Here is a 23,362-nt window from a genome sequence, read left to right as displayed (position 1 = left end):
ATCAAGACGACACACTGAGCGTAAATATATATATTGATTGCAATTGTTCCCGAATGAGTGAGTGTTCATGTGCAAAAGATTAGCATTTCAATTGTTAGAATTATCACTCTGTAGTGACTTCTTAGTCGACCCCCACTTCCCTTTTGTCTAACAAGCCACCATGCCGGTTTAGCCCACTAGGGCACATTCTCCTATCATTTCTTGTAAACATATTTACTGTTTGTTTATGCATTTCTGTGAATTACTTAGTAATAAATAAATTGTTTAAGACAATTGACGTATGGATGACTCATAGTGAAGACTGGGTTCGTGCAGATAACCAACAATTTACAACGTTTGGAATGAGACTAACGTGAGGTAAAGTAAATAATCCATTAAGTCGAAGACTAATTGATCAAATAAAATATCTGAAAAGTTATTTCCTTGGTGCCCCGACTTCCTAGTTAATTACCGTTACGTGATTAATCAGTTGATCGCATAATACTAATTAGAGAATCTTTGATAAAAAAAACTGTAAGTCAATTTAATGATAGTAAAGACACGACACTGGTATAGGTCTAGTTACATATCACAGTCTCTTATTCACTGACTGATACTGGCTTACACCTGTGATTATGTTCTTTTACTTTCGCAGGTCTCTTTAACTACAATCACATCAAAATGGTGACAATGTGGCTCTTCTCTACAGCTCTACTGAGAAAGAGGCTTTGCCTACTGAGACACTGATCATGGAAGGAATTCACATAGAGAGAATGAATGACTGTACACAATCCGCTTAAACTCAAATTCACTTAGAATTTGTACATTTCACATGTTAAGTTAATCATAAGATACACCATGTGGTGATAGACAACTAGGTCACCCAGCACCCTGGCATCCAAATCCTCCCTGTAACATTTGTTCAAAGGGAACTTTCCTTGCTTGATATGCTATTCTTAGCTGGATGTGTTGGGTAGAAAATAGTGTGCAGCTTCTGCTGCCTGATCAAACCAAGGCCAGTCTGGCAGCTATAGTCCCCGTCTGTCCCTGACTAACATGCGCGCGCACACACACACACTATTAGAGAGCGCAGTAAAATAATAATCCACAGAGTTAACTTAGAACAGTAGGTTTATATCTACTGGTAGGGCACAAGTTAGTCTACATCGGTTGTTTACAAAGCATGTGACAAATATCATTTTATGTCAATGTGTATGAAAATGTATGCACTCACTACTGTAAGTCTCTCTGGATAAGAGTGTTTGCTAAATTGTTAAAATGTAAATGTTGATTGATGTCTGGCTGCCAGACAAATATAAAACAGTCAGTGTGTAGCCTTTGATACAAAACCAAGGTAAACCAAAAAGAGGAGACTCGTGTAGATTCAGACTGAGATTATTCTTCAACTCAAATAACAAGAACAGACCAAATTTAAATGTAACCCCATTTGCACACAATTACTGGGCCGGCGAGGGCGTTTCCAAATGTGTTAGCTACCCGGAAGTGTACACGTGTCTATACTTACGGGTATGCATTCAATGAATTCTCATTCCTGGAGCAGTACACAGTGTACTTACTTACTGTACCTGCTCAGATTACATTCACATGTTCAGAGCTGTGACAGCCATCAGCTTCACCTTTGTCCCCTTACAATATACACACACATATGATAAAGGTGCAGAACTTCCCAACTTACTCAATGAGGTGTGTCCTGAGTTAGTCAGAACTGCCTTTTCCAGTCATTAGGAGCACTTCGCACTTATCTCACTGTGTACCAAATGGCACCCTATTCCCTACATAGAGCAGCACTACTTTTGACCAGGTCCCTGGTCAAAAGAGGTATAGGGAATAGGGTGCCATTTGGTACACAGACTATGACTAATTCCCTCCACTGACAGGTCAATACACAACCCTATGTAACCTGTAATGACATAGCTGAAGGTCCATGGTTGGTAACCTACAGCATTAGCTCTGTGATATATAGCCCTATCGGCATTCGACTCCATTGCCACAAACTGTTGCTGCATCATACAGAGTAAAAGGAAACCATGGTCAGCTAGAAACAGATAGAGGGAGTAATAGAAAAGGAACTTGGACTATAAAAAGCTGATCTCTGATGATAGCACATTGAGACAAGCAAATCAATGTTTGCTGGTTTCATTGATTATTTTACAATGTCAGTTAAAGACATTACAGATTGAAGGCCTAGATCCATCTGTAGGAAAGGAGGATTCTATGGAATTCATGTCTAGGAACCAAGTAAGTTCACCCTCACATACAGTGGGACAGCTAGGTTATTGTTTTTTGTGTGATACTAGAAGTCCTGACAAAGGAGGACTCTAAAAACTTAAGCAATCATTAGTATTAAGCCGTGGAGTGGTTTACATTCAATATAATCTAACAATGTACTGAAAGTTATTCTGTTTAGTTGAGCAGAATGCCATGGCACAGTTTGCAACTAAGTCCATTCAGCAGCTGACAACGCCATGCTTGTTGTCATCAGTGTCCTTACAAATGACCAATTGTGGTCATATGCATTTATTTAATAACAAACTGGGTTCAGCGCAGGGTTCCCCTGGGCTAAAAAGGATGCTGGTTATACAAGTGAAAATGTTATCTTTTTTAGATCGGGCGCAAGACCATGACTTCGGGGCATTGCACCAATTTAAACAGAAATAAGTGTGAATACCTGCCCTATTGGGTCTTGCAATTGACGTTTCACAAACAGATCCTTTCTGACCAGCTGAACTGTATGTCATGTCATTTCTGCAGCTTGGCAACATAGCGTACAGTATTTTGCTTTGTCACTCACCAACCACAATACCGGACTCCCTCCCCAGAGAGGAAGTACGTATTTTTACTATTTTCATTACATGTTGATCAATATGAATCTACTACCAAGACAAATATTGGAAGGATTCTGCCCATTTTAACTACAACAGTGTTGTCGTGTTTCTTGTACTGTCAATCACTGCGAGTGTTTTTACTTGTTACGCTGTAAAATGGCAAACTGCAACAGTGCTTCGATTCTACGAAACGTCTCGAGTTCCAGGAAGGTTACTTCGAGTAAGAAAGCAACGTTCTAAAAAGGTCGTAAAAGAGCGTAAACACACCTGACATCGAAATAAGCTACTCTACCTCCCCGCACATAAGAGGTAAAATATAAATATAGGGAAGTATGCCATTGTTCCGCAAATTCTTAACTTTCCCTGGAGGCTTCGTTGCCTACCCTACAAGCTGGCGAAAGCTAAACAAAGGGATTGACATTGAAACAATGCAGCAGAAAACCCAAGCGATATAGTAATATTGTTATAGTGGCTTACCTCTTCCATTTCTTGGACAATGCTGTTGAGTTTGTCATCATCTTCAAGCAATTCGTTGAGCTGTGTCATCGAGTACGAACTAAACTTGTTCCCAAAACCAGACATTTCTGTCACAGCTGTGTTCCTCTCTTTGCCTCGCGGATCCTTTCGGTGAAGGGCCTTCACTTCACCAAGTTTACGCGATCCGGAGAATAAACAACAGCATCAAGATAGGTGACTGGCTGAAGATACAAAAAAAAAGAAGCTAAAGAAGAAGCTAGAGTATCACCGGAAGCTGTGGGTCTCTAGGACAGGATTGGTGGGGATTTGACATCATACCAAAGACAGTACATTACAGAAAGTATAGTTATTTTTTATATTTTTATTAAAAGTAGTCATTATAAGTTTCTCCAGAGAAAATATAAGTGTAGTGATATCCTGTTTGTTGTGTTGTAATTTGAAATTGTAAAAATAAGAGAAAAAGTACAGTATTAGTGTTAGGTTTAGAAATGCTGTGATCTAAATATACTACAGTCAGAGCCATCTCTGCTACAGTAAAACCAATAGGCAACAACAACCAATATGTTTTCAGTAGCCTAGTTCAGAATGACAGTCATATCTTAGTTCAATCAGTAAATTGATGTTTAATTGTGAAAAATAAAGAATCAGACAGCATCAACATAAAATGTAATCTATTCAAAATCAGCAATGATAGTGTCATAGTTTGAAGATAATGCACTTCCCATTGATTTGCAAATAATTCAAAAATAAAGTCTCCAGCGAAGGCACCTCTCTGTCCTGTAAACAGTACACATTTACCCATTAACAGAGAGAGGCTTAGTTGTTGACATGTAAGCAGAGATGCCTTTACCATTTCCACCTAGTATTGCCAATAAAGTATCACAATACTATTACTCTTTTGTATGTCATACAATCAACAATGTTAACTTTGGCTTGAGCTGTCTCCACCTCAAAATACATGTATGTTCAACACGAAGACCACTGTGATAACCATAGACTGTATAATCGACTCTATGAAAAATAACATTGAAAACAAATTAAAGTGTTGCTCATTCAAGTCCATCAAAGCTGGTCAAATGGCTACCAAATCCCAATACTCTTATTGATTATTCAATAATTATGCATTATTCATGGTTTTGGACACCGTTAAATCCCTTAAAAAGGTCCAATGCAGCTGTTTTGATAGAAAATTGAGAAAGGGGTGGAGTTTGACCTTTAACTAATTTACCGCCTGGTGATTTCACCAATCAGGCCAAAACTCCATCCCACCAAAAAAGGTATTTCCAAACAGCTCTTACACTAAAAGGACATTATCATCATTTTCACAATTTCACAGTACTATTCCAACCGCATAGCGTGGGAATATATATAAAACACAATATATATGTTTTATTATTATTGGCCTTTAATGAATCTAGGGTACTGTAATGTAATTCCTTGGATATGGTGTACTCCTTAGTCCATGATTGTCAGTCAGTCAGTGTTAGCTACCGATGGATCCCAAGCTCTCTCAGTAGCATGGTGCTTCACATTCAGACTTACTGGGACTGCTGCTATCAGGTCCACTACGCTGACTACCCCCCTCGGACTTCCAGGAGTGCTTCTCTGGGGTGTTGAGGACCTCTGCCCCCGTCTCGATGCCCAGGACCTGCCTCTGCACCAGCTTGCAGTACAGGCCCCCCTTGGCCATGAGTTGGTTGTGTGGCCCCTGCTCCACCACACAGCCGTGGTTGATAACTATGATGTTGTTTGCCTTTTCCACTGTGCTGAGGCGGTGGGCGATCACCAGCACTGTGTGCTGACGCATTTTGTTGTTCAGGGCCTGCTGGACCTGAGGAGAGAGAACAGGGAGAGAATCCTAAGCTACACTAAGTCTAAATAACACAATACATAGTATTCAGAAAACTAGATAAAGTGGCATCAAATTCAAGACAACAGATAAAGAGAATATGTTTGAATGCTGGCAAACATTCTTCTGCAATAATTCTGACATTTTGAAAGCAGCATAGTTACATTGCAGACAGTTTATTTATACTAAAGAGGATTCTCCAGGGTTAATAGTATCTAGTATAGTTCAATACTTGATTTGCCTGAAGACAGAGAGCAGGGAGAGGACACCAGCAGCTGAGAGTCCTTATAATAACATTAGACTGCATTTAAAGAACTAGGTTATTGAACTAAAATAAGAAGTAGGTTATTGTCATGAAACTTGAGGAGATGGATATTACACAATATACACTCTTCCTCTTTAAAGCCACCAAGGCAGGGAGGGGTTTTCATTTTTCAGGACATACAGTATCTTGATCTATAATTCACAACATGATCTAATTAAACACAGATTACAGAACACGATCACAGAACACTGATTTGGCCTGCCTTTTAACCTACAACATGTTCGCTCTCTGCATCCAGTGCACTGGTGGCCTCGTCCAGGATCAGAACATGTGGGTTGCGGATGAGTGCCCTTGCGATGGCCACCCGTTGCTTCTGTCCCCCTGACAACTGGGTCCCCTTCTCACCCACTCCTAAGAAAGGAATGAGGAACAGTTCCACTGCATTAGAGATCTTAAAATAGAAATGCAAAATATTAGGAACATTGTGAGGATATGCTGTGTTTCTCAACATACTGATCGGCCAATTTTCATATGTTGCTGTAAACATCGTAGGATTCAGTAGTTTTTAGTTACCTCCTAAGATGTTAGTTTTTATATTTCACTCCAACAGCTTAGGCAATAGCATTAATATCACCTGTATCATAGCCATTGGTTAGACCGGTGATGAAGTCGTGTGCATTTGCCTTGGTGGCTGCCTGCACCACAGCCTCCATAGGGATATCAGTCAGGCCATAGGTTATGTTCTGCTCTACAGAACGGGCAAACAGGACAGGCTCCTGGCCCACAAGTGCTACCTGCAAAAACAACACAGATACAGAGGCATAGGGATAGGGATCCTGCATAGGGTTCTTTACCAGTCTTCAACTAAAAAGGAACACTGCTTCCCTCTGGTGTTTAAAAAGTATAATCTATATCTTGCAAGTGTGGAGTGCTGACCTGTGAGTGGAGGAGGTCATGCTGGTAGGTGTGCACCTGCCGGCCGTCCAGCAGCACCTGGCCTTGTTGTGGGGGGTAGAAGTTCTCTAGGAGCCCCACACAGGAGCTCTTCCCACTGCCTGATGGTCCCACCAAGGCTGTCACCTCGCCAGGCCGCAAAGTGAAGGACACACTCTGGAGACACAAACCAGAGTCATATACAGTTTAGAACTACAACCCCTTGAACGTTTTTCACATTTTGTTGCGTTACAAAGTGGGATTAAAATAGATTTAATTGTATTTCTTTTGTCAACGATTTACACAGAACACTAATGTAAAAGTGGAAGAAATTTCAGAGTCAATACATGTTTAAAACCCCTTTGGCAGTCTCTTAAGAGCTTTGCAGACCTGAATTGCGCAACATTTGCCCATTATTATTTTCAAAATTCTTCAAGTTCTGTCAAGGTGTTGGGTATCATGGCTAGACAGCAATTTAAGTCTTGCCATAGATTATCAAGCAGATTGTGAATTCCAGTGTCTGGTGTAAAGCAGACTGAAGCAGGTTTTCCTCTAGGATTTTGAATGTGCTTAGCTCCAACCAGTTTCTTTTCATCCTGAAAAACTCCCAGTCTTTGCTGATGTCAAGCATACCCATACCATGATGCAGCCACCACCATGATTGAAAATAAAGAGGCAGCTACACAATGATGTATTGTGTTTGCCCCAAACATAAGGCTTTGCTTTTAGGTCAAAAAGTATATTCCTTTGCCTTGTTTTTTGCAGTATTACTTTAGTGCCTTGTTGCATGTTTTGGAATATTTGTATTCTTCTTTTCACTCTGTCATTAGGTCATTATTGTGGAGTAACTACAATGTTGTTGATCCATCCTCAGTTTTCTCCCATCACAGCCATTGAACTCTGTAGCTGTTTTAAATTACCAATGGCCTCATGGTGCCATCCGTAAACAGTTTCCTTCCTGTCCTGCAGCTCAGTTCAGAACGACGACTCCATCTTTGATGTGTGGGTGGTAAAACATATCATCCACAACATAATTATTAACTTGACATGCTTAAAGATACACTACTTGGCCAAAGGTATGTGGACACCAGCTCGTCAAACATCTCATTATAAAATCATGGTTCCCCTTTCCGGCTATAGCAGCCGCCACTCTTCTGGGAAGGCTTTCCACTAGATGTTGGAACATTGCTCCAGGGACTTGCTTCCATTCAGCCACAAAAGCATTAGGTCGGGCACTGATGTTGGGCGATTAGGCCTGGCTCGCAGTCGGCGTTCTAATTCATCCCAAAGGTGTTCGATGGGGTTGAAGTCAGGGATTGGGGTAGGCCAGTCAAGATCTTTCACACTGATCTCAACAAACCATTTCTGTATCGACCTCGCTTTGTGCACTGGGGCATTGTCATGGTGAAACAGGTTAGGGCCTTCCCCAAACTGTTGCCACGAAGTTGGAAACACTGAATCGTCTACAATGTCATTGTATGCTGCAGCGTTAAGATTTCCCTTCACTGGAACTAAGGGGCTAGTGAGAGGAAACAGCCCCAGACCATTATTCCTCCTCTACCAAACCTTACAGTTGGCACTATGCATTGGGGCAGGTAGCGTTGTCCTACTATCCGCCAAACCCAGATTCACCCTTCGGACTGCCAGATGGTGAAGCGTGATTCATCACTCCAGAGAACGTGTTTCCAATGCTTCAGAGTCCAATGGCGGCGCGCTTTATACCCCTCCAGCCGACATTTGGCATTGCGCATGGTGATCTTAAGCTTGTGTGCAGCCATGGAAACCCATTTCATGAAGCTCCTGACGAACAGTTCTTGTGCTGACGTTGCTTCCAGAGGCAGTTTGAAATTTAATAGAGAGCGTTGCAACCGAAGACAGACAATTCTTACGCGCTACAGGCATCAGCCCTCAATGGTCCGTTCTGTGAGCTTGTGAGGCCTATCACATTGCGGCTGAGCCGTTGTTGCTCCTATACGTTTCCACTTCACAATAACAGCACTTACAGTTGACCAGGGTACCTCTAACTGGGCAGAAATTTGACGAAATTACTTGGAAAGGTGGCATTCTATGACGGTGCCAAGTTGAAAGACACTGAGCCATTCTACTGTTAATGTTTGTCTATGGAGATTGCCTGGTGGTGTGCTTGATTTTATATACTGTCAGCAACAAGTGTGGCTGAAAAAGCATAATACACTCATTTGAAGGGGTGTCCACATATTTTTGGCAGTGTAGTGTATATTCAATGTCTGATTTGTTATTGTTACACATCTACCAATCATTGCCCGTCTTTATGAGGCTTTCGAAAAGCTCCATGGTCTTTGTAATTAAATCTGTGCTTGAAATTCATGTTGTAAGTATGGAGGACAGAGGAAAGGATTGTCATTCAAAAATCCTGCCAACCCCTATTATTTCACACAGTGTGAGTCCATATAAATGATGATGTGATTTGTTAAGCCACATTTTCCTTCTGAACTTATTTAGGCTTGCCTAAACAACCAGAGGTCTCTTGACAGTTCCCAGGTCCAGAAAAGAGCCTGGGAAACACACAGTATTAAATACACGCATGGCTACATGGAACTCCGCTGCTGTTAGGGACCGCTGGGGTGCTCCCTAACCTTTTTCAATTTGAGAATTGGTACAAGAGTTGGGAACACTATTTCTGGAAAATGTATTCTCCTATATTCGAAATATGTTATATTTATTTACCATAAATTCCATGAAAAACGATAGAATGGCAATCCAATGGTGGTTTCTTCCCTGTCTTCTCTCTGGCGATGGCGAGAATGATGAAGAACTGTATGCTGTGTATGCGCACTGTGAAGGTCAGATGGAGGCTTGACCACTTTGGCCAATCAGAACGTTGAAAAAAACAATCAAAATCACCGTGTGTTTCCCTTGAAGTCCATAAATCTCGACGGACCCTCTCTTGCGCAGTGGAACCCAGAACGATGTGTGACCACTAGGTTACCGCAACACCGTTCTGCCGAGCACACCCAAACCAAAGTAGTCACCGCAATGCCGAAGGAGCCTGAACTTCTCTAGAAGTTGCTGTAGCCGTGCTTGGGATATGTAGCTGATTGGCTATTGACTGAGACTCGTGGCCCGATCTAGCTTGGTATGTCAGTGTGGGAAATTGGAAATGTGAATTGGGCCAAATTGGAGGTAATAATGCATTTATTTAGGTTATAATTTATTGAAATGCATGAATACACCACACCAAAAGCCTGATTTTTTTTCGCTGTTTTAAAACAAATTTCCTGAAATTATATTTATTAACGTTCACTACTTGGTCAATTGATTTGATAGCATGTTTACATCTAGACAAATACATTAAATGAATCTGTAGTTCAACTCTGTTTTATTTTATTCTGTAATAGGGTATATTGTAACCACGTGTTCAAGCTAATGAAATCAGGGGCTCTTGTTCTGTGCCAATTCGACTATGCGTGCTCTTCCTGGTGCAATAGTGCCCCCATGATAATTAAAAATAAATTGCAGATATCGCAGAACAAATTAGTCAGGATTATTCTTAAACTTCCAGCACGTACTCATTTTAATCATTCCCGCTTTGAAAGCCTTAAATGGCTCAAAGTGGAGAAGAGTCTCTCAGATTAAATTGTGTCTTGTACACATGATCCCCAGGCACCTATGTAACAACATTAACTTGGTCCGGGATAACCATCATTATTCCCTTTAGATGTAATAGTGGTATGGGGAAATACACTTTTTTGTACTCAGTTGCCATTCTTTGAAATTGTCTTCCATTGAATTTGAAACTTATACCTTCAATGGGTAGTTTGAAGTTCTCACTGAAAAAAATAGTTTAGTAGCATGTTCCAAAAGTGAGTCGTACAATTATAGTACGTGGCTGAGAAGGAAACGCCCGATCTTGTCTTTTGGTGTCTGTTGTGTATCATATTGTGATTGTCTTGTATATATTAGGGATGGATTGTTTTATATATTAAGGGTATGTGAGACAAGTACCTGTCAATAGTTGTTTATTAGGAAATGAAACTACTAATTAGCTCATTTGATGAAATAAACAACAATTTTGTCTGTCCTTGTCTGTTGCCCCTGCTATTGTCGCCTAAACCTTGCTGCATCCCCCTTCCAAAGGGACCACAATGGAAATAAGCTTTTAAGCTTTATTGTGTTGTCCTTGATGATTTTTGAAAATTGTATATGGAGGAGTCACCGGCTGGCCCTTAACTATGTATTTTAACAATTGTCTAATAAATTAAATAAATCCAGGCTGTATTACATCCGGCGGTGATTGGGAGTCCAATAGTGCGGCGCACAATTGGCCCAGCGTTGTCCAGGTTTGGCCGGGATAGGCCGTCATTGTAAATAAGAATGCGTTCTTAACTGATTTGCCTAGTTAAATAAAGGTTCAATAAAAATAACAAACCAATCAATCAATACAGCGTAGTGTAAACTACACAATACAAAGAAATGCCTAGGCGCAACTTAAGCTCTCCTGCAAACAGTGCAATGAAATTAAAATATATGTATTTATTAGGCTATAAACTACACATAACTATACCACGTAACCGTAAGCCTATGAGGTTATACTGAAATTATTGTTTTTTCCTGAACTGGCCGAATGGCTGAGTTATCATTCGGCACCACAAATTGGTTCAAGTTCTTTAATATCATTGCGCGATCCTGGCGCTGTGCTTTCAATATCTAATAGTCTTATACTCATCACTTATTATTATGATTATTATTATAAATAGAAGATTATCACTTCCAACAATGGTGCTTGTTTAGGAAAGTTAGATTAAAGCTGAATCAATGTCTTGCAAGATCATTAGTATTTTACATAACAGAACCGAATATACTGTAATAGAAAAGCATAGTAGACCTAAAACGTTACTGTTACACAAACAACACCTTTCTAATGAGATTTTACAATGGTTAGCTGAAGATGAAGAGTCAACATGTTTAATCATGCGCAAAAACTCAACAGAGCGCGCCACTATGCATTAAACATGCTTTGATTTAAACAAAATATAAGAACGTTTAATAGTTTTAACACCATCTGCTCAAATTCGCTCACGAAACAGTAACTCAAGAAGATCAAAATGCTTTGGCTATGAAACTTATTGAGATCATTGAAATGGATGGCATGCAGATGCAGTTTCAACATGACAGTGTTGACAGTGATAACGGCCTATATTGAAATGATGTATGTGTAACAGTATAGCTTCCGTCCCTCTCCTCGCCCCAACCTGGGCTCGAACCAGGGACCCTCTGCACACATCAACAACAGTCACTCACGAAGCATCGTTACCCATCGAGCGAGTGACGTCACCGACTGAAACACCATTAGCGCATCACCGCTCACGAGCTAGCCATTTCACATCGGCCACATATGCCTAACTTGGTGTTTGAGAGTTTTAAAAATAGAACATGTTCTTGGGACAATATATGTGGGCATAGACAGAAGTTGCAACTGGAGGATGCATGTTATGCATATTGTATAATGGCAGGCTACATCTGTCCGTACAAACGTTGATAGAGGAAACGATGATGTAATTTACATTTTTTTTGCCTGCCTCGCCTAAAAAAAAATAGCACTACACCACTGAACCCCAGGGAACTCAAGCTAGCAATAACACCAAATCCCAAAAAACTGATAAAAGAACACCTTACAGCACGATGGGGACAGTGAAGCAACAGACATTTTCATGCATTTTGTTTTGTATTATGTACTGTATGTGATAAGTGGTTGGGATACAACTACGATATGGTTGTCTCGCCTATGCTCGCCTGGCTATCTTAAGATGAATGCACTAGCTGTGGGTCGCTGTGGATGCCAGCGTCTGCTGAATGGCTAAATTGTAATGTAAATGCAGTGCTATGTATGTCGATGTATGTATATTATATTTTAAATTGGTTGTGATGTTGCCATCACTGCCACATTAGAGGCTGCTGCCCTATACATAGACTTGAAATCACTGGCCACTTCAATAATTAGAACACTAGTCACTTTAATAATGTTTACACATTTTGCATTATTCATCTCATATGTATATACTGTATTCTGCCCTATTTTACTGTATATTAGTCTATGCCGCTCTGACATTGCTCGTCCAAATATTTATATATTCTTAATTCCATTATTTTACTTTAGACTGTGTATTGTTAGATATTACTTGTTAGATATTACTGCACTGTTGGGGCTAGAAACAAGCATTTCGCTACACCCACAATAACATCTGCTAAACATGTGTATGTGACAAAAAAACATTTTATTTGGATTTGATTTGTGTTGTTTCCTGTTTGGACCCCAGGAAGAGTAGCCGCTGCCTCGGCAGCAGCTAATTGGGGATCCTAATAAATACTAAAGGGGTGAATACTTACTCAACAACCATTTTTGTGTTATTTAATTGTTATTCGTTAGTAAAAATGTGTAGGATTTATTTTTCACTTTGACATTATGGTTAATTTTGTGTGGATCTATGACAAAATATTTTAATTCAATCTATTTAAATCACACTTTGTAACACAACAAAAGTTGAATAAAGTTCAAGGGGGTGTAGACTTTCTATAGGCATTGTATGTGTGCAAAGTTATTGAAAATGAAATAAAGAAATATCTCATTTACATAAGTATTCACACCCCTGAGTTAATAACCACCTTTAGCAGCAATTACAGCTGTGAGTCTTTATGAGTAAGTCTCTAAGAACTTTGCACACCTGGATCTGCTAGAAAATCTATGGCAAGACTTGAAAATGGTTGTCTAGCAATGATCAACAACCAATTTATTAGAGCTTGAAGAATTTTGAAAATAAAAAGTGGTGCAAAGCTCTTAGAGACTTTCCCATGAAGACTCACAGCTGTATTTGTTGCCAAAGGCAACTCTAAGATGTATAGACTCAGAGGAGTGAATACTTGTGAAAATGATATATTTCTGTATTTAATGTAATACATTTGCAAACATTTCTTAAAACATGTTTTCACTCTGTCATTATGGGGTATTGTGTGTAGATGGATGAGAAAACAATGATTTAATCACTTTTGAATTCAGGCTGTAACGCAACAAAAAGTGGAATAAGTCAAGGGGTATGAATACTTTCTGAAGGCATTGTATGGGCTCTCTATGCACACCATTCACATATATATATTTATTTATATTCCGGACTGTGACATTGCTCGTTCTGACATGTCTTAATTTTTCTTTTTACTTTTAGATGATCTGTATATTGTTATTGTACTGCTAGATATTGCTGCATTGTTGGAAGCTAGAAACATAAGCATTTCGCTGCACCTGTGATAACATCTACAAAACTGTGTACGTGACCAATACATTTGGATTTGATTTATATTTCGATGGAAGCCTGTGGTACTGGACAGAGCTATCAGTACTACATAGTTTCTATTCATTACAGTCATATTGCCAAATAATATTGCCAAATTACTAAATCAGGGGTATCAAACTCATTCCATGGAGTGCCTAGTGTCTGCTGGTTTTAGTTTTTTCCTTTCAATTAAGACCTAGACAACCAAGTGAGGGAAGTTCCTTACTAATTAGTGACCTTAATTCAATCAAGTACAAGGGAGGAGCGAAAACCCGCAGACACTCGGCCCTCCCTGGAATGAGTTTGACACCTGTGCTCTAAATAGATGGCTCTGACACAAACCATCCCTTCATTCACACCCAGCCATCATGGCATAGGCATACATACAGTATATCACAAATATACGTTTAGACATGACGAAATGTACTGACATTGATTAATAGCTTTATTTTATAACGATAGACTAGAGACGTGTAGCGGTTAACTTTACTCTATGGTAATGGTGTATAAACTTTCTACTGGCATGAAATGATACAGAATTGCCTGACAAGTTTTTCTGTCTATAGCTCCACTCAGCAGTCTAGCTTTGAGCTCAATTTTAATGGTCAGCTGACACATACCTTTAGAATGTCTGTTTCGGGCCGTGTTGGGTAGGAAAACGTGACATCTTTAAACTCGACCAGTCCTTTGCAGGTATCAGGGACCTCTTTCCCATCATGTGGGTGTTTGGACTCCCTGTCCATGTACTCAAATACCTTCTCAGCTGCTCCCACTCCCTGCATGAGACCCGTGTAGACCGATGCTATGCTCTGTAACACAATTCAATCAAGACAGGAGATAATGATAATACAATTATCATGGTATTTTTCAGTTACTCTGGATTTTCATAGTGAAAGTCTTCATCATCTTGCCTATGGTAATGTAAGCTTTCTAAAGGGATAGGTTGTGATTGTCATGTGTACAGTTACAGATGTACAGTATATGTGCTTTTATTTTTATCAGATCCTACTTTCTATTTCGGACCTCTGATTTTGAGCTCTGCATGGTTGAGAAGGAGCTTGTAAGTAAGCATTTCACTGTATGGTTTACACCCGTTGTATTCTGTCATGTGACAAACTTTGATTTGATTTGAATGATTCAGACTTGCCTCCAGGCACTCTCCTAGCTCCAGCTCATATAAGATGAATGATATCAGGCCCCCTCCACTCATCTGCTCAGTAACGACCAGGTGACCGCCATAGAAGAGGATAGCCACTTCAAGAACAAGCTCTGAGATCTGAAGCAATAACAAACACATTTGAAACTCTTGTGAATTTGTGAATGTAACCAACGACAAGGGTATAGCCCCGACACAGTGCATACAATAAAAAAAAAAAACACAAAACAGATATAAAACATGAGGCAGCTCCTTAAATCTCCATCTGTTGTATGTCAGAGCAACGTTCAGTCCCAGTCTATCTTTATTTATTTCACTTTTATTTAACCTGTCGAGTCAGTTAAGAACAAAATTCTTGATTCTTATTTACAGTGACGGTCTCACATCTGGGTAATACCTACACAACTGGACCACATGTAGAGGGCATAGGCCAACGCTTGCTTCTTGTTCAGCTGAAACATGACCTGTAGCCTGCCGTAGTAGGAATCAGCCTCCTGTTCCTCATTGGCAAAGCTGCGTACCGTCTTCATGCCTGAAATGGTCTCCTCGGCCACCTGGTTAGCCTGAGCCAGGGCAGTCTGAACCTCTTTGGTCAGTCTCTAAGAGAACGGTTCATAAGAAAATGTACAAACTAAATACGGTGTGAATTAATCTGTTAATACACATAAGTATTTCAACTTAATAAATGGGCTGGGGACATTTGTTCGGAAAGACAAGTGAAGTGTGTATGTGTTTGTCCGTTTGAGTGTGTGCTTGCTTGTGCGTGTGTGTACCTTGTAGTACTCCCCATAGACTTTGGAGATGACTGCGATGAAGGGGAATCCCATGATGGTGACGAGAGTCAGCTTCCAGGAAATCCCGAACATGAAGATGAAAAACCCTATGCCCTTCACCATACTCTTTAGGAACATGTTGATGTTCAATGAGATCAAGTCACTCACTTGTGTAGTGTCAGAGGACAGGCGAGAGGTGATGTCACCTGGAGGACAAACAGTTTTTTTCTTGTACTTTTTCTAAACTCTTTCCAAACTTTCGTATTCTCATTACTTTATGACAGGATAGGAACAGAAGCAGGGAAACATTGTATAGGGCTCATGCAGGGACCGAACCGGGATCACTGCCATGAGGACCAAACTCTGGGCCCAGGAGAAAGAAAAGCTTTTACACTTTGTGGAAGAGGAACATTTTATTTGTTATCTTATATGCCCTGAAGAAGGGACCGATCCGATTCCTCTTAGTTTCTTTAAGACGGCTCTTAATCAGTATCCTTGGTATGATTTGTCTTCTGCCTGTGGGGCTGCTATCTAATGATAAGCAGAATTACCGGACTCATACGAATGACATGTGAAACACCACACCCATCCTGGGTCTGTATAAAATGTCTATAAGAACAAAGAGCGAGTTGAATTTGTTTTCTTATGCATGCTCAAATAAAGCTTTACTGTATTTTGAGATTCGATTCCCTTCAGGGTGGGTTTTTTCCTCCACAACTTTAACGCTTTACTTAAAGCCTGTAGGCATAAAGAGATATAAGCCTTGTTATAAGAAATTATCACTTTAGACATATTATACATCCTTATAACAAGTTATAAAGCATTAATAACTAGTTATAAACAATTAACAATAATAATAGCATGAACAACAAGTTAGAAAGCATGAACAACAAGTTAGAAAGCATGAACAACAAGTTAGTAAGCATGAACAACAAGTTAGAAAGCATGAACAACAAGTTAGAAAGCATTACAAATTGCTATAACAGGTAGACTAGCTCTTGTTATAGTGTAAGCTAATGGGGATCTAAGAAAATATTATACCTGCAGGCTTAACGTAAAGCGTAGGCAAGTGTTTTATGTATCTTCTGATCAGAGGAACAAAGGAAAAGGGAATGAATGGAAATAAGTGTTGAGGTCTACAATACCTCCTAAATGATACCCTATTCCCTATTTAGTCTACTACTTTTGACCAGGGCCCATAGTGCACTATAAAGGAATAGGATGCAATTCGGTACCCAACTGAGATGTCACCTGTGTGGTTAGCGTCAAAGAAGCCTATCTCCTGACGCATCAGAGATCTGAAGAGAAGGTTCCGCAGGCGAAGATTCAGTCTGGCAAATGTTAGACTAAAGAGACCACCTCGTACTCCAACGGCAATAGAGCTGAGAAGAGATGCAAGAAATTAAACACTGCCTAGAATATACGCAAAAAACACACAAGAAAGTACGTCATAATCTATTCAAATGTAGAATCAAGCACAGATACAGTCCATCAGAGAAGATATAGCACACAACATAGTCTAAAAAGTTTACACAACACACACACACAACTTCAACAATTCATAGTATTTTACCTGGCTAAGGCCAACACCGTAAGGGTGATCAGGGGCTTGGTAAAGTACTCCATACTTTTGTGAATAACAACGCCATCTATAGCCTGCCCAATGTAGTAGGGGATGAAGGCCTCACCTATGAATGGGATAACATTGTGTCATTAACTGTTATGAAATGCTAAAAATAAGCACAACAGTGTAAAATAGAAATATGGTAATGCAACACACTGTTGTCTCTAATGAAGGGAAATTAGTAAGAATAGCGCAATAGTTATACAACATTTATAGTTATTTACTCATGTTGCACGAGTCATCTACTGTAATTGGACAGTAAGTTTGGCTAAATGGTAGTAGAGAAACATATTGCAACCGTAAATGCAATACAATGCTGGTATGAGTAACACCGTCATAAAACACAAACGCATGGGATCAAAACAGAACTTCAAAGATAGTATTGCGGCTTCATTACCCATGTTCAACTTTGACCTACTGTAGATAGAATACTATGTCACACAGTACTGTGTAAAGTGTATGCCTCACAATGGTGATCATTAAGCAAATTGATTTGTCATCTATAGGGCCCAGAGTTTTTCCTGACCATGTTACTGACCAACAAGAGGTGTCATGGGTCCGCACTCAAAAAGATGTCACATAAAGCTTACTTCATTTGTTGTTTTTTCACTGCACGTGTACGCTATTCCTGATGCAGTGAAAATAATAAAAATACTTTCAAAATTAAGTAAGCTTTGTTGTCATTACATCTTTGGATTGTATGAATTATTCTGGGAGAGCGCGATGGTCCCCTTTTGACATGTTACTGACCAAGAAGAACTCTGTGGCCCTAGTAATAAGCTATAGGAGCCATGAGTTGTTCCTGGTCAGGCCCCATTGTCTCACATCAGATAGCGCGAAGGCCGTATAGGTTGATAGACAAGCGTAACGTGAGACATTGGGTCAAGCCCTAGTCATCTGAGGATTGTGTTTAAATAATGGTTTTGACTAGATGGGATGATTGCAGCTGTCAGAAGTGACTTTTTCTAGCAGGTTAGGAGAACTTACACAGCAGGTTAGCTGAATTAGCGTGGCAGGTTATGAGAATTAGGTTAAAGATAGGAAAAGGGTTAGGGTTAGCTAAAATGAAAAAATTATCCCACATACAACTCAAGTGTGCAACTTTTGAGCAGTAGCAGTGCTTGGGTAAAATCACTAGGGAAGCCAATCCATTAAAAAAATTACATATTACAACATGTCTTGTGATAAATACATTGTTTGCTCTATAACCTTTTAGTTCACATGCCTTGACACCATGATAAAGACGAGACAATAAGAAGACAGTGGATAAATTAATTCAACCACACCTTTGTTTCACAACAAAACCGGAGAGCAACATGTGATCTGTGAATTCCACAAACCTAAAAAAGCACTGTCCGGTTGGATGGAGAGTGTTGCTGCACAGCTATTTTCAGGCCTCTCCAGAGATGTTCAATCGGGTTCAAGTCCGGGCTCTTGCTAGCCACTCAAGGACATTCAGAGTAGAGGTCTACCGATTATGATTTTTCAACGCCGATACCGATACCGATTATTGGAGGACCAAAAAAAAGCAGATACCGATTAATTGGTGATAATGACAATTATAACAATACAGAATGAACACTTATTTTAACTTAATATAATACATCAATAAAATCAATTTAGCCTCAAATAAATAATGAAACATGTTCAATTTGGTTTAAATAATGCAAAAACAAAGTGTTGGAGAAGAAAGTAAAAGTGTAATATGTGCCATGTAAGAAAGCTAACGTTTAAGTTCCTTGCTCAGAACATGAGAACATATGAAAGCTGGTGGTTCCTTTTAACATGAGTCTTCAATATTCCCAGGCAAGAAGTTTTAGGTTGTAGTTATTATAGGAATTATAGGACTATTTCTCTCTATACGATTTGTATTTCATATACCTTTGACTATTGGATGTTCTTATAGGCACTTTAGTATTGCCAGTGTAACAGTATAGCTTCCATCCCTCTCCTCGCTCCTACCTGGGCTCGAACCAGGAACACATCGACAACAGCCACCCTCGAAGCAGCGTTACCCATGCAGAGCAAGGGGAACAACTACTCCAAGTCTCAGAGCGAGTGACGTTTGAAACGCTATTAGCGCGCATCCCGAGTTGATAGGCTTGAAGTCATAAACAGCACAATGCTTGAAGCATTGCGAAGAGCTGCTGGCAAAACGCACGAAAGTGCTGTTTGAATGAATGCTTACGAGCCTGCTGGTGCCTACCATCGCTCAGTCAGACTGCTCTATCAAATCATAGATGTAATTATAACATAGTAACACACAGAAATACGAGAATTGGGTCATTAATATGGTCGATTCCGGAAACTATCATCTTGAAAACAAAACGTTTATTCTTTCAGTGAAATACGGAACTGTTCCATATTTTATCTAAGGGGTGGCATCCATCAGTCTAAATATTCCTGTTACATTGCACAACCTTCAATGTTATGTCATAGTTACGTAAAATTCTGGCAAATTAGTTCGCAATGAGCCAGGCGGCCCAAACTGTTGGATATACCCTGACTCTGCGTGCAAAGAACGCAAGAGAAGTGACACAATTTCACCTGGTTAATATTGCCTGCTAACCTGGATTTCTTTTAGCTAAATATGCAGGTTTAAAAATATATACTTCTGTGTATTGATTTTAAGAAAGGCATTGATGTTTATGGTTAGGTACATGTTGGAGCAATGACAGTCCTTTTTCGCGAATGTGCACGGCATCGATTGTATGTAACGCAGGACACGCTAGATAAACTAGTAATATCATCAACCATGTGTAGTTATAACTAGTGATTCTGATTGATTGATTGATTGTTTTTTATAAGATAAGTTTAATGCTAGCTAGCAACTTACCTTGGCTTCTTACTGCATTCGCGTAACAGGCAGGCTCCTCGTGAGGCAGGTGGTTAGAGCGTTGGACTAGTTAACCATAAGGTTGCAAGATTGAATCCCTGAGCTGACAAGGTAAAAATCTGTTGTTCTGCCCCTGAACAAGGCAGTTAACCCACCATTCCTAGGCCGTCATTGAGAATAAGAATGTGTTCTTAACTGACGCGCCTAGTTAAATAAAGGTGTAAAAATAATAATAATAATAATATATATATTTTTTTAATTCTGCAAAATTGGTGTTCAAAAATAACGATTTCCGATTGTTATGAAAACTTGAAATCGGCCCTGATTAATCGGTCAACCTCTAATTCAGAGACTTGTCGCAAATCTTCCCCTGCGTTGTCTTGGCTGTGTGCTTAAGGTCGTTGTCCTGTTGGAAGGTGAACTTTCGCTCAGTCTGAGGTCCTGAGCGCTCTGGAGCAGGTCTGGCCAATCTACCATAAAGGCCTGATTGGTGGAGTGCTGCAGAGATGGGTGTTCTTCTGGAAGAGATGGGTGTTCTTCTGGAAGTTTCTCCCATCTCCACAGAGGAACTCTAGAGCTGTGTCAGAGTGACCATTGGGTTCTTGGTCACCTCCCTGACCAAGGCCTTTCTCCCCCGATTGCTCAGTTTGGCCGGTCAGTCAGCTCTAGGAAGAGTGTTGGTGGTTCCAAACTTCTTCCATTTAAGAATGATGGAAGCCACTGTGTTCTTGGGGAACTTTTTTCATACCCTTCCCCAGATCTATTCCTCAACACAATTCTGTCTCAGAGCTCTATGGACAATTCCTTCAACCTCATGGCGTGGATTTTTGCTCTGACATGCACTGTCAACTGTGGGACCATAAATAGACAGGTGTGTGCCTTTCCAAATCATGTCCAATCAATTTAATTTACCACAGGTGAACTCCAATCAAGTTGTAGAAACATCTCAAGGATGATCAATGGAAACAGGATGCACCTGAGCTCAATTTCGAGTCTCATAGCTAAGGGTCTGAATACTTATGTAAATGTGGTATTTCTGTTTTTTTTTGCTAAATTTGCCAAATAAAATCTTTGCTTTGTCATTACGGGGTATTGTGTGTAGATTGCTGACGATTAAAAAAAAAAAAAAAACATTTTAGAATAAGGCTGTAATGTAACAAAATGTGGAAAAAGTCAAGGGGTGTGAATACTTCCCGAAGGCACTGTGCATGCTTCCTACCCTTACTTCCTTTCATGGGCAACGATATGCCAGGCCAGCTTGTTAACATTAGCATAATACATCTAACTACTATCCTCTCAGACCAGGGGCACATCAATGTATGAATTTATGGTTGGATCAGAATTGGCGTTGTAATCGATGGATGTTATAATCAAGTCCAAATCCCTATCTCCATCCACGGCTAATTTAGGAAAGGGACCATTTTAGCTAGCTAGTTAGTCACCGGAGGAAAACGACACAATGGAGATGCAACAATTCAAGTTTTTTTCTGTCAATTATACAAATAAGATAAATTATTTTGTATGTTTTTTTGTTATTTTCTTTGTCATTTTTGGGGGGAAGCCTGGCTTCCCTTGGCATCCATGAATACACGCCACTGCTTTTGACATCACCTCGACATTAGCTGCATCCCTTCTAGCCATGACCATAAATAAGGGGTTAGAGTTACTCACACACAGCAGAGATGAGGAGGAAGAGGACGGCAACCGAGAGCAGCACAGCGTCTTTACTGCAGTAGGACAGCAGACGTCCCATTGTGGCCCCTGAGTCCGTCTGGTCCTGTGTCCCTTTCCTGCTAGCCCTCCTCCTCTTCTTCCCCCCATGCCCCTGTCCTTGCTCCTCCACCTCTTCAGTTCCATTCTCTCCAGCTGTCTCCACCAGCCTCTCAGTCTCTTCAGAGCCCCCATGTCCTCCTCCACCACCACCTCCCTCTCCTTCAGTAACAGTGTTGGGTGTCCTTCCCAGGAGCCTCCAGAGGAGCACGGTCCCCAGCGCTGACACACAGGTCCAGGAGAACAGGCTAAGAAACCAGGGTTGGTGAGCCAGATCGCCCTGCTCCGACAGGATCAGCAGCTTGGCTAAGGCATAGGTACTGATGGTCAGGCAGATGAGGAGAGTCAGGGTCCCCAGGGCAGAGACCCTGTGTGGACCGTCCACTCTGTTCCATAACACGCCTATGGAGGCCCCCAGCAGAAGGCAGACTCTGACCAGCACAGTACCCCAGAGGTCCAGGACGGAGTGGAGAATGTCAAAGTTCTGCCCATCCTCTGTGAATATTGCAGTCTGGGATCCGTGTAAGTAGATGACAGTGGTGACAATAACATCCATCAGGATGAATACCAAGATGCAGCTCACCACTACCATGACCCCCATTCTGTTTCAGTCTGTCAGTGGTGTAATGTCATAAAATCTTGGGAGAAACAAGTTTCAGTGAAACTCAAACTATAGCTTTTTATATTTGTTTTAATAGAGCTGGTATTAGAAGAAATGAATAGGGTATTACAATTATAAAGGTTTTTTTCAGACTAGTTTTGAAATCACCTCAAAGTGTATGCCGACCGTGATCACTAATGCGCCCGTGACATCAGGTTTCAAGGGCTTGCGTTACTTTATCACATTTCCCTACCGTTGCTTGTCTTCTCTCTGGTATTCGATTACTTAACAGCTGTCCTTGCTTCAGCAATGTATTTATTATATTTTAGGTGACAGACCCGTCTCTCGTTCTTGTTTCATGTCTTATTGTTTAGTGTTTACGGAAGCCGGTAATAGTTATGGTGTGAGAGGCTCCTCCCTCAAGATAATAGAAGGTTTGGCGGGGCAAATGGATAACCATACCTGTACATTGTTATTTATATTAGGTTTATTCAAAATAGAGAGAGTGTGTGCGCGCGTAAATGAGGAGAGAGCATTTATGAAAAACAGAACTGACAAGTCAATATTTATTTTAATATTAACATTAAAATATGCATTAAGTGAAAGTAATATTTATCATTATAGTCTTAAAGCTGCAATATCTAACTTCTTGGGTGACCCAACCAAATGCACATAGAAATCTGACTTATATATCTCTTAATTCCAATTGACAGCAAGTCTAAGAAGCTGGGGAGAACGAGTGCCCCCCTCGCATTGAGAATTTGAAGTTCAAGGCCGACCCCGGTACTGCAGGTAATTGATTCCAGAAAACAAGACCCTTCGATTATAGTAAATTCCAATGCTAGCATATCATGAATGTTCCAATTTTATGTTCAATAGTGAGCGACCTGCAAAGCATCTTACAGTATGTTTGCTAGTAGCAAGTGTGTTCATGAGTCATGAATACAGG

The 23,362-nt window shown here is 40.3% G+C and overlaps 2 protein-coding genes across 2 annotated transcripts in view; both read right to left on the bottom strand.

Annotated features, from left to right (window-relative positions):
* LOC110536271 (vacuolar protein sorting-associated protein 37B) overlaps positions 1–3,603 on the bottom strand; it is a 28,118-nt gene extending 24,515 nt beyond the window's left edge. The window contains exon 1 of the mRNA XM_021621965.2: positions 3,303–3,603. Coding sequence (XP_021477640.1) covers positions 3,303–3,407 — 105 coding nt within the window. The 5' untranslated portion in view covers positions 3,408–3,603. The remainder of the gene's footprint in view (positions 1–3,302) is intronic.
* A 49-nt stretch (positions 3,604–3,652) lies between these two features.
* Positions 3,653–22,839, bottom strand: LOC110536270 (ATP-binding cassette sub-family B member 9-like). Its single transcript, XM_021621963.2, has 11 exons — positions 21,714–22,839; positions 17,156–17,270; positions 16,834–16,964; positions 15,583–15,788; positions 15,211–15,408; positions 14,801–14,929; positions 14,274–14,462; positions 6,353–6,526; positions 6,051–6,210; positions 5,691–5,827; positions 3,653–5,133 (listed from the first exon to the last, which is right to left on the bottom strand). The coding sequence occupies exons 1-11, from the start codon at positions 22,411–22,413 to the stop codon at positions 4,813–4,815; spliced, it is 2,460 nt and encodes an 819-aa protein (XP_021477638.1). The 5' UTR covers positions 22,414–22,839; the 3' UTR covers positions 3,653–4,812.
* Positions 22,840–23,362: the final 523 nt, after the last annotated feature.

This window comes from Oncorhynchus mykiss, chromosome 11 (genome assembly GCF_013265735.2).
Source record: "Oncorhynchus mykiss isolate Arlee chromosome 11, USDA_OmykA_1.1, whole genome shotgun sequence".
Lineage (NCBI taxonomy): Eukaryota > Metazoa > Chordata > Actinopteri > Salmoniformes > Salmonidae > Oncorhynchus > Oncorhynchus mykiss.
The sequence above is the reverse complement of the archived record's forward strand: the minus strand, read 5'-3'. Positions and strand labels throughout refer to the sequence as shown.